We start from the raw sequence: 12,799 nt of genomic DNA, 5'->3' as shown, positions 1-12,799 counted from the left end.
TTCGTTAAAGATTTTAAGCTACAGTATTTAGTTTATTATCTGGTGAAAGGCTTTTTTTTTTTCTTTTTAACCTGAGAAGGAATTTGAATAGCACAAAGATGAACAGTAAACCTAGAGAAATTTTTGTGGTAATTTACATTGTAGTTCTGTTGGTCTCCTACAATATTTCTTACGTTTCATCCATATTCTCACACACAAAGGTTTTACGTGTGTATGCCTCTGGTATAAAGAACAGAAGTACGTCCTTGAATATAATATTGAAGCATACATTGCATTTTCATAGAGATAGATGATCCCCCTCGTTAATTCACACTGATTGGGAGCAGTTGTTGTATATTCACATAAATATTGGTATTTCAGACAGAAAGAGGTAATAATTCATACACTCTGCCTTGAGACTCCCATGTGCTAATTCATATCCTTTCTAGCAATTCACTTGCCTCCCGCGAGATAAATAGGTACCAACTTACTCGAGCAGTCTTTACTGCTCGTCTACCATAACTCTTGTAAAACTTTCTGCAGAGTAAATGCTTAGGGAACACATTTTTAGGGAAAGAAGTGGAAATACTAAGTAATTGCTGGCATACTTAAATACCATACCACAAGTTCACTGAAAACTAAATGACAGCATTGTAACGTTAGTCCCACAAGGAATTTCAGAGGACTCTGATCTGATTTATAGGCAGGAGCACAGAGGTGCAGATAAGTTAAAGGTGGTGAAGGCCAGACGGTCCAGGTCTCACAGCTGGTCACTGGTATGAATGAGTATAGAGCCGTGTTCTGATAAGTTTGGCAGTCCCTTCTATAATAGTCCATTGGAAAATACAAAATTGGAAAAAGAAATAGTTGTGAGCAGTCATCCTCTCTAAAATTCATGCATATTATCTTTATCTTTATAAATAGTTACCCAGTTTTCTTTTACGAATTATCTAAGGCTGTGCTGTCCCATAGTCACTAGACATATGTGGCTATTTAAGTCTAAATTATTTAAAATTGGGTAAAAGTAAAAATGTTGTCTCTCATCACAGCAGTCACATTTCAAGTGTTTAAGAGCTGCCTGTGGTCTTTTTGTGACAATGGTGTTGAACAGCTCAGATATAGAACATTTCTAGTACCATGGACCAGGTTCCTTTAGACAAAGTGTTCAAAGTCAGGGATTCCCAACAGTAGCACTATTAAAAATTTGGCTAACTTTTTTCTTTTTTTGATTGTAGTGGAGGATCTGTCCTCTGCATTGGAAGGGGTTTAGCAGCATCCCTATTGTCTGTCCTAGCAGGACAGTAATACTCCCCAGTCACGATAACCCCAAATGCCTCCAGACATTTTAAATGTCCCCTTGTAGGTAAAAATCCTACCTGCCCAGCTCCCTCATTTCCCATCTCCTGCCCCACTGAGAATCTCTGATCTAAGGTGTCACAGTGATTAGACTAAAACCTTAAAATTGTTTGCATCACCCTCTGAGAATCTTGTAATACTATATAGACATTTGCTTTAATTAACTTTCAGGACATTTTGAAAACAAGCAGTTTGTTTACTTTTATTTGCAAAGATGATGGAATATAATGAGTTGAGCATGTTGGGTAATAACTCTTGTTTACTGAAATGACAATGGGGAATGAGAGGAACGTCTCTGAAATCTGTACACAGTAGTCCAGAAACCATACCGAAGATTAGGCTGCCCTGTGTAGAAACAGACTTTACTCTGGTCGGCGGAATCTCAACCCTCCTTAGTGAAATTTTGTTGTTTTCTCTTACCTAAGGACTCATGAGTTAGAATAAATACATACATTTTAGTGTAGAAGCAAGTTTTATATGAACATCTTAGTTTTCTGAGCTAGAGGTTTTGCATTCTATTTAGCAAGTGAACATTCAGACATTAATAGAAATTTTAAATGCTGAGCTTTGGTACTGTTATGGGTACATTATTTTAATATTGTCTAGATTCATTCATTAGCGGGAGGAAAATCCTATATTCAGATTTCCATTCAGGTATATGGGGCTTTTTCTCTGAAGTAATTTTGCTCTTTGGCTTTTTTTTTTTTTTTTTTAAATAAAAGTTGCTCTGGTGGATGTTTCTTTTCATTTTCTGATGTAACTTTGGAACAGTTTTGTGATTTGCAATCTTGAGAAGAATTGATTACTATAAAATGACATTTTATAAATAAGTGACAACACATGGAGTTATGCCTCATTTAACTATATTTTTTCTCACTATTGTGAGTTAATGAAACAGACTGAATTTCCTGGGGAATAACACTATTGCTGTTATGTAATATATGCTTAGCATCTGTGGTGTGGTAGGAAAAGCATATTCTCGTTAAAGTGATTTGAAAGTTTTAACATTAAGCTTTTAATAAATCAGTAGAAAACTAATGGTTCATTGGTCAATTGATTTGCAAATTTAAATAGCAATTTCACTTCAATTTTGTTTAGTTAAAACATTTAGAACCTGAAACCTCTCGTCATATTCAGTGATTCTCAAAACTGGTTCATAATATCCTTGAAAACATACTTTCTGCATTATTGCTATGAAAAACCATAATATACTTTCCATACTCAGAGCTTACAGGCCAAATAGCATTTTAAATACACTAAATTCTATGTGTTTACAAAATGACAGATCACAAGGGTACTTAATAGCATTTGGATGTAGGAATATATCATGTTTCATAAAATAGTTAGCAACCTAAACCTATTTGTCACTTTTACAATTCTCAAAGTTTAGCTCAAGAATTATTATGAACAACTTAGGAAGGACACAGTACTTTGAAGTATAACTATGATTGATTAGACTAAACTAATTCCAGCACTGCATTGTGTACTACTTTAATCTTTTTGAAAAGTGAATGAACAGCAGATGGCCTAATAAAGACACTCTGTGTGCTTGCCCAGTATGGATTGGCTCTGAAGGGACTGCCTCAACACTATGGAGTCCATGTACTTGCAATACATCTGTCTTAGTCAAGGTAGTTGGTTAAGAGAAACTTCCAGACTTCTGAATGTAGTCCATTTTGGGGCTGCATGTTAGGAAAAAATGTTAAGAGGACCTGACTTTCACCTTTGAGTTCTCCTCAAGAAAGAGCTGTCTCTGATAGTTCAGAATATATTTATAAATATGATCGCTAGGGCATTATGCAATGGTGTTTCATAAGACATGGTGTGTTACCACTCCTGCTTTCTATGTATACTCCACTTAGTACTCAGATATCTTGGACTCTGCATTTTTAACTGCTCATATGATTGGTAAAATTAGAGGCCATAAATGATAGCATTTTACAATTTCAAAGTGCAGTTGGAAACTCACATTTTTCTTGAAAGTTTGTTGTATTTTTAGTAGAATAGATACGGAGGAAGAGCAGTATGTTGCTGTCCTAGTTGGAATTTAAAACATAAAACCTAAAGTTTGAAAATGTTTAAAAATTTACTTTGTCATGAAATCATAATGGTCTGGAATCAAGGATATTTATTCCTACTTAATCGTATGTCAGAATATGCTACTGATGTGAGAACGCGAAAGAACGACAGAGAGAAAGGATTGTGAGGGGATTTCATTTTATGCTCTTAGGCCAAACTTGACGCAGTTCCATTAGAAGAAAATATTTAGGCATCTGTTTCTGTTTAGAAAATGATTTTTTTTTCTGTTTAGAAAATGAGTGAATTTGTAGAAACATCTCTTGAACATGATAATTTCTTCAAACTGGCTTTGTGATTCTAGTGAAACATATTCACGAAGCAACTTTTTTTGCACTGGTTTTTTTGTGTCTTACAGTAATAACAAGTAGTGGCTACAGCCCCAGATCCGCACATCAATATTCCCCACAGCTATATCCTTCCAAGTAAGTGCTCCGTAGATTCCTTTGTGTATGTAAGTGTGTCATAGATAGTTGAATAGATGGATGCTTGCACAGAGCAGTTGGGTGGGTTAGACGTACGGACAAATACCCTATACAAATCCAGGAACAGAGATAGACTCCTGTTTGTCCAGACTGTCCCTTTAATTCTGGATTTTTGTATACCTCGAGGAAGGCGTCAAGCTCAAGCCAGAAAACACTGATTTCTGAATGGAAATTCAAAAATGCTGACTGGCTTAAGGAAAATCTGAAAAGATTACATCTTATTCAAATGTTAACCCTTCATAATTTGTTCCATATAACATCATTTTCATGGGATTTCAAGTTCTCAGGCACATATTTTAGAATAATGTGCTCCATTGTTTTTATAACAAACAAAGTCAACTTACTGAAGGCAGAGGTAGAAATTTCAAATTTAACAATATTAGGTATATATCTGAATTTGGTTACAAGCAGCCAGATGTGTTAAGGTTTTGGAGTCATGATCCACACACATTTAAATGTTATTCTCTGGAGCAGCTACAGTCTCTGCCCTTAAGTACAGACAGATTTGGATATCTGTTCGGGAACATTCTGTAAAATGTGGCACAATAAAAGGGGTGGCATTCCATTTCTTTTCAGGAAGCAGCTGCCTACCTTTTTCCTTTCTTTTCTTTTTTTTTTTTTTTTTTTTAATATCCTGTTCTTGGCAGAGAATTGGTAAGACTTTTCATGACTTGTGTATCTGTGGTATAGCAGCAGGGGAGACTCTAGGTAGAAACTGTAGGTAAGCTCATGATTATGCTAACTGACCTGGACTCCACTTCCCTGGTCTGCACATTAATTGAGATACTATTTCAGAGGTCAACAAGTACTGTAAACAGAAGACTTTCTGATCCAGATGTCTCATGATATAGGTGAGATGTAAGTCTTTAAGGAGTTTAAACCATTTGTCCCAAGTTGCTATACTGACTGGTAGCAGAGCCTGGGACGTTTGGACTCTTGTCCTTTCCCTGTTCTTAGAATTGTATTGTGGATGAAGAAGAGGGTTACTTCCTGGCTATGATAAGGTTTCGCTGAATCTAAGCTGTCTGAAGTAATGTGCAGTCTTTGTTGCCACAGTAATGCTATTTTTCTGATATTTAGGCCCTATCCACACATTCTTTCTACACCAGCAGCTCAAACGATGTCTGCCTACGCAGGCCAGACTCAGTATTCGGGGATGCAGCAGCCAGCGGTCTACACAGCCTACTCACAGACAGGACAGCCCTACAGCCTGCCCACTTACGGTATCGCTTTTCTTTTTTTCTCTGCTTCTTTGCTTATGAGCGGGTAATCCTGATGCCTAGTGCTTAGATATTCTAGCGTAAGTGACAATTCAGGAGCAAGGTCATTCTACTAATGCGAGGGTCTGCGCTCTGCATTTCCCAAACAGATCTGGGCGTGATGTTGCCGGGCATCAAGACGGAGAGTGGACTTTCACAGACCCCATCCCCGTTACAGAGCGGGTGCCTCAGTTACAGCCCAGGGTTTTCCACCCCACAGCCAGGCCAGACGCCGTATTCTTACCAGATGCCAGGTAAGCCACCGCACAGGAAGCATGTTACGTGAGGAGGAATTCTCTGGATGAGACTCCTTGGCTTCAGAATAGGGATATGCCTTCACGAAAATGGTTTTAATTGTTACTGCTGTTTGCATCTGGAAAGACAAATACCTAGAGAAGAGGAAAAACAAAAACAAAACAGAAAAAAACATGGTGGAAAGAATTGAATATACATCAGGAAACGTGACCTATACCAAATTTCAGTATTTAAGTTGAAGTTGTATGAAATTGGCAGGACACTAAGTCCAAGCAGAGTAACCTCCGAGCCATGTCAGTCTTACACAGGCATCTGTTTAAGTGAGGTTCAAAGATTCGTGTGCGTTTTCTTGTCCATATTCCTTAAGTGTGTAATGCTGCTTTGATTATATTTAAAATTGAGTTATGCTTCATTATGCTTCATAGTAAACAGCTTCATCCTCTGCATGTTTCTGAGATCTGAGTCAGGAGAAGACAGTTATTGGCAGGAAAACAAATTTGAAGCTAACACAGCCATCAGAAACTTCACAGTGGCTCTCTTTTAAGCACCTACTCTTGCAAATCCTACCAACCACAGAACAATTCTAGCAAACCAAACTGAGCGACAGAGATCTTTCTCAACTGTCTTTGAAGTGCTATTTTTTAAAAAAGGTTTTTTAAAAAAACATTTAATTTTTTAAAAGTAATCGATAACACCCAACATGGGGCTTGAACTCAGAACCCCTAGATCAAGAATCACATGTGAAAAACAATCTAAGGGTTTTGAAGGGGCGGGGGGTGGGAGGACGGGGTACCAGGTGGTGGGTATTATAGAGGGCATGGATTGCATGGAGCACTGGGTGTGGTGCAAGAATAATGAATACTGTTATGCTGAAAATAAATACATTTTAAAAAAAATAAATAAAAAATAAAATAAAATTGAGTTAATACCTTTCTAAGTCCTGTTTACCATTTAACTATTTTGGATTTTCTGTTCATTCCTCAAATACCTCTCCTCTATTAATACTTTATTTCTTACTAGAAATATTTATATAATTACTAATAAAATTCTATATATTCAATATAGTCATTATATAATCAATTCAATATATAATTCTAATATATAATTAGAAATACAAATATTTCTAATACTAGAAATATTTATATAATTTGTACTCCCCCCCGCAACAATCCTCTGCATCTGAGTATTTAATTTTGCTTCTACATTTGGTCATTAGGTAGTAGTTGCAGAAAGAATTTTAGTGACATAGTAAATGCATTAAAAGCTTTCTGTCCTTGTGTCTGTTCTGTCATACATTTGGGGTTATCTAAATCATACTTCTTTAATCAACCCAGTGTTGAAATTGTAGTCCATCAACTAAAGTGAAATAATTACCTAGACCTTTTTGGCTGAAAGGTCAGGTCTCTTTTTATCTAAACTGTAGATATATAGTAGTATATATAGAAATATAGTTACATAATGTTCAAGTCACAGTGGGCCACACATGGTCAGTTAGGAGTATGAAAGCAACCATGAGTACATTTTCATTGATTCCCCCCCAATACATCATGTTGGATATTCTGGGCCAGATCAGTTTGTGTTAATTATATAATATTATTGCAATTCTAAACACATTGATAAAACAAGTAATCAGCTGTGTCAGTAGTTTTTCATTTTACTTCTTCCTAAGTCCGTTCCATGGAAGATATGTTTAAAAATGATCTTTACATTGATATCTCACTTGTTTTTAATTGAAAAAATAATTTAAAAACCGATTAAATTTCTAACTTTGTAGTCAGATCTTTGAAGGCTCTCAAGCCCTAGGTGACTGTACTATACTTAGTCTGACTCCCACTTCACATCTTTCTTGGCTCCAAGGAAAGGACAGAGGAGGAAAGAAAAGACAGGGTGCTGCAAGCATCAGTTCTAAGTTGGTTCTATGTTTCTTAAGCTAAGCCCATCCACGTGTTTAGCTCAAATGGTTTCTGTGTGCATATGCAGCTTGTATGACCATTTGAAAGTTCCAGTAGCTTCCTAGGAGTACTCTGTCTGCATAACATTTTATTCTTTGAAAACCCTGCTCTTCTAGGCATTTAACCTTCAAAGGTTAACTGCTGTCCTTAAGACTGTTCCCATGTGCTCCTGTTTAGTCCAACAGACATCTACAGCAAAGAATTTATCTGTTGTCACAAGAAGGATAGAACTAAGCACTCATTTCCTTATAAATCTCTCAACTTCAAATTTCATGTTTTGTTGCCTTAACAAAATTAAAAATATACTTCTCTCATTGGATTCTGCAAAGTGAAATGTTTTTATAATTTTGCAAATAAATACTTTTTAAGTGCAATTTTTTCTTTATTTCTAGGTTCTAGTTTTGCACCATCATCTACTATTTATGCAAATAATTCAGTCTCCAATTCAACAAATTTTAGTGGTTCACAACAGGTATAGTAGCTTTTTTATATTTAGGCTTTTTGTGTCTATTTCAGATCTTTGAAGAATAGTTTCAGTTATCATGTAAGCATATACTCTCCTAGAAAAAGGTTTTTTCAAGGTGATAAAAAATTAGCTTTCCACAATTCTTGGGATCTGGCTGTATGTCCTTTAAACATTTAAGCCATGATTTTTATTTTAATCATTTGGCACAGAACTACAAAATATATTGTGTACTTTCATATTATTTTAAACTCTTTACTAAATATAATTTCATTTTTGACAAGTTATTATGAAAATTAATTAAGAAATTGAACTACAACCAATAAGTAGGTTATGACATTGATAGTACAGAATATTTGCTACTAAACCAAATGCCTCCTGGATTTTTTTTCTTTTAATTCTGTGGTTCATTTTAATAAATGTTTGATTCCTACTTTCCTGATAGCTGTAATTTTTGCTTTTGTCAGGGTGCTTGCCTCTAGTAGTCCTTAGTCCTCCTCTTAATTATATTTTCTTAGTATTTTTGTGAGTTCTAAAATCTAGTTTGTAAGAATTGTATGTGGAGCGAGAATGAACGTTTGCGATGGGTGAATATACTAACACTTCAGAATCTTTTTTGCTTATTTCCTAGTTCTGTCAAGTTCAGAGTCGTTGAGATAGAAGGGTAGTTGATTTCCTTGCTGGACAATACACTATTTTACTTTAACATTGTTGTTAGACTTTTATATATTCTAAAATCCAAGTTATTGCACAAGTACACTCTTTGGATTTATTGAAGGGATTATATTAATGGGCTTCTTTTAATGTTTATTAATGTAACAAAAGGCAAAAAAGAAATTGTGATTATTAGTGTGGGAAAATACCATTTTTCATAGAATTAAATCGTGTAATTTGGCATTAGTTAGAAAAAATGGTTTCTTAAAATATTAAACATCAAAGCTAGTATGTCTATTTTATATTGAAAAATATTGAGAATTTTTGATAATCCAGGTAGCTTCATTTTACTTACTTTTTTGTTGATACAGGAAACATCTATTGAGCTCTTATTATTCATTAGACTTTTGACCAGGCATTGAAATTCAAAAATAATGTCATTATTTTCTGCTGTCTGGAAGGAAGCAATTCTAACGAAACAGATAGGAAAATAATATGAATAGAGGGTAGGATATAATGAATATAATAGTAGAAATAAACACTAGTCAGAGTGGTGTATAGCATAAAAGAAAGACCACTTTGTTCTACTTGGGAGGATTTATAAAAGATTCATAAAGTAGAAGAAAGATTTATAGCATAAAACAGATCTAATACTATCTAAACATTTAAATAGAGTGGCTCCAATATGACTCACAACCTGTATCTTGGACCATGGTTGGAATGCCAGTCTATTAGTTTAGCTAACACTTATTGAGTAGTTATTATGTCTTAGGACCTGGTCTGTATGCTGGGGACATGTAAGTGAGGACTGGAGTGGATAAGACCTGGTTCTGGCCTCCTGGATATCACCAACTGCCAAGAGAAGCAGACAATAAACCAGTAAATGCATGAATAAATATAGAATTGGAAAGCACGAAGAGTCAGAACGGAGTCTATTAAAAATATTAATAGACATCTAATTTTGAGTAGGGAAGATTTTGTGGAAGGCTTGTCTGTAGAAGCGACATTTGGGATTTCTCCTAAGACTGGTGAAGAAGGAGGGCCAGGGTGTTTCGGGCATAGAAAGGGTTCACCTCTGAGAGGTGAAACCCTTGGTGCACCAGTGAATTCCAAGAAGGGGAGCGTTTAGTTTGTGCAGGAGGGCAGAGGGGGAAGCATATTTATAAAGATAGGCAGGGCTCTGTATGTGTATCCCTCTGTGAGGGTTACACAAGCCCAGTGGGAAGCTATTAGGGGATTCCAAGCAGGAGCATGGTGTCATACAGTCTCTGTTTTGAAAATATCACTCTGGAGAAAACTAAACCTGGAAATGAGACAAATTGGAAAACTGGTCCACTGGCTTCAACAGAAGTAAAGGTAGCTTGGACTAGGGTGATAGTAGTGGGAGGAAGATCTCTGAGCTATGTTTGAGTACAAAAAGATGTTTTAGTCACCAGTAGCTAGTAGTGTGGACCTTTCCTCTAAGTCACTTCAACTTCCCGTAAGGACATTAGCAGCCTCAGGGAGAGCTTCAGCACACAGATGTCGGAGTCAGCCTCTCTGGGGACCAGTTCCAGCCTGAAACTTGCTAGCTGTCTGACCTCGAGCACACAGATCACTTCACCACACTGTGCCTTCATCCCCGTCAGTGAAAAGTGGGGTAACAATAGCACATAGGCGGGTATGAGGATTAAATGGGTGAATCCACTTAACACCTTTGAACACTGCCTGTGTAAGTGTCTTACTCTGACAAAGATAGGTTGCTAGGACCTTTGTCCAAGTATTGCTGAGAGGTGTTTTCCTTAGCTTACAGGTAGTGATGGGGAATATCAGATCTTGAAATTAGCAGACAAACAGAATTTTCATTTCCTGCCATACTAGAGTTGAACTAGACAACATGGGGGTTGTCCCATGCAGTCAAAATGCCATGTGTAACATTTGACTCTTCTAAAAGTTAACTGAAATAGCCCACTGTTGACAGGGAGCCTTACTGATGACTTAAACAGCCAATTAACGTAGACTTTATATGTTATAGGTGTTATATATTGTATTCTTACAATAAAGTTAGCTAGAAAAAAATGTTATTAAGAAAATCATAAGGAAGAGAAAATACATTACCGTACTATATTCTATATTTATTGAAAAAATCTGCATATAAGTGGACCCATGCAATCAAACCCATGTTAGTCAAGGGTCATCTCTACCTAATCCTTTCTGATAATACACATATTTGCTTATACAGATATTTACTTACATAAAAATTTTCCTTTTTTGAAAACCACATCAAATGTGTATCTTTGTTCCCTTAGGAACATGTATCGGGGAATCATAATCCTGACCAAGTTTTATCATCACTGATAACAGTTTGGGCTAAAACATGCTAGATACATTAAACACAAATTATTACAACAAATTCTTATTTGTTATCTTAATATGTAGAGGATTTTGAAGGATTACTTAGATTACTTTAAGGTTCTTAGAATTTTTTAATAAAAGGCAGGACAGAGGAGTTGACTCAATGCTTTCTTCTTTCTCTAGCAAATGAGGCAAACTCAATATTTAAAAACCTCACTAGGCACTTTAAGTCAAGACCTTAGATGACACATAGCCTATGAAAGTGTGGGTAAAAAACTCTAGTATTCTATTTTCTTTTATTTACTCTCTCACCTAAGACCTTAGGACGTACATCCCCAGATAAGTAATTGTGGTTACGTGAGGCATGTGCAGCCTTTAGGCAGTTGGAGAGTTATGTGCTAGACCTGATTGGTGAAGCCAGCAGGGTAGTTCATAATTGTGTGAACTCACTAGAATCACCTCAAAACTGAGGACTCTAAAACAAATGGAACCAAATACTAACCTTTCAGTTACCATAGTGATTTCTTTGGACCAGAAGTAATTCCTTTTTCAAGAACACATAAGTCTCAATTCTTCTTTCAGGATTACCCATCCTACACAGCCTTTGGCCAAAACCAGTATGCACAGTATTACTCAGCCTCCACGTACGGGGCATATATGACATCAAATAACACGGCTGATGGCACATCGTCGTCCACTTCAACTTATCAGTTGCAGGAATCTCTCCCAGGACTGACCAGCCAACCAGGTACAGATCTTCATCCAGATGAAATACTTTGATGTTTTGCTGGGTCTACTACATGGGGGAAAAGTCATTTTGGAGACCAGGCTCAAAGTTCTCATCTAATGATGCTGATATTTCATCTGGGCCAATATCGCCATGTAAGATAAGGCTTTTCTTCCAGCATTTCAAAAAACCCTTCTTTTAGATGTGGATGGTTAAGAGATTTTAATTTCAAGTGATTTTATATATATATATTATATATATAATATATATATAATGTGTGTGTGTGTATATGCATGCATATGGGTATAAAAAGGTCAGTGGAACTTTTGCCTGACTAATCCTTTCTTTTGTAAAGATCATGACAATATGGAAAGGCTGTAGTAATATTATTTTCTTTGGGTATAACTGATAGTATTTCCTTTAAGCTTGAGAGCCTGTGTAGCTCTTTCATCTTTGTGAATCCTCAGGAACTCCGGGCAGTGAACATTTCCTACATTCCTAGGATGTGTAGGATCATTGGTAGGTAGTTTAATATCTTTCTCTGATTAGCACTTACTTAAGATCTGTTGTATTCTTCGTTGTCAGAAGCTTATCTGCAGTGCCACTGGACTTGAATTTGCTGACACAGCTGAAGGATTTCAAGCTACAGGCAAATTTAATAAAAATTCATTGTAATCTTATTCAAAATTCCAGTGGGACTTTTTAGAGAAGCATCAAGATGATTCTAAAATTAAAAGGAGAGTCAAAGGAACTAGATTAGCTGAAATAATTTTGAAAAATAAGAACAAAGTTTGGTGACTGACATTGCCTGATTTCAAGAGTTATTATGAAGTACAGTTATCAAAAATGTGTGGTATTGACAAAAGGATAGATACATAGAACAATGGAGTAGAATAGAAAGTCCAGAAATAGACCTGTAAGCATACACTCAAAAATGGAACTTTGACAAAGGTGTGAAATCATTGGAGAATAAAGGAATTTTTGTTTGTTTGTTTTTTTAATGGTACTGGAACAATTAGACACCCATATGCAAAAATAACAACAATAATAGCACAAACAAAAAACAAATCCTGAGACAGAATCTTGACTTGTAACTCACACCATATACCATATGAATAAAAACTAAAACTATAAACCTTCTAGAAGAAAACATGGTGGAAATTTTTGCAGCTGTGGTTACATAAAGATTTCATAGTATGACATTAAAAAACACAATCTCTAAAAGAAAGGAAATAAGCCTTCGTAAAATCAAGAACTTC

At 35.9% G+C, this 12,799-nt stretch overlaps 1 protein-coding gene across 4 annotated transcripts in view; it reads left to right on the top strand.

The window, feature by feature from the left end:
* EYA4 (EYA transcriptional coactivator and phosphatase 4) overlaps nt 1–12,799 on the top strand; it is a 271,340-nt gene that overhangs the window by 214,694 nt on the left and 43,847 nt on the right. For all 4 annotated transcript variants that reach the window (XM_082730719.1, XM_082730717.1, XM_082730718.1 and 1 more), the window contains 5 exons: nt 3,770–3,836; nt 4,977–5,119; nt 5,266–5,409; nt 7,755–7,834; nt 11,396–11,561. In XM_082730719.1, coding sequence (XP_082586845.1) covers nt 3,770–3,836; nt 4,977–5,119; nt 5,266–5,409; nt 7,755–7,834; nt 11,396–11,561 — 600 coding nt within the window. The remainder of the gene's footprint in view (nt 1–3,769; nt 3,837–4,976; nt 5,120–5,265; nt 5,410–7,754; nt 7,835–11,395; nt 11,562–12,799) is intronic.

This window comes from Mustela nivalis (genome assembly GCF_964662115.1).
Source record: "Mustela nivalis genome assembly, chromosome: 5".
Taxonomy (NCBI): Eukaryota; Metazoa; Chordata; class Mammalia; order Carnivora; family Mustelidae; genus Mustela; species Mustela nivalis.
This window is presented reverse-complemented; position numbering and strand designations above follow the sequence as displayed.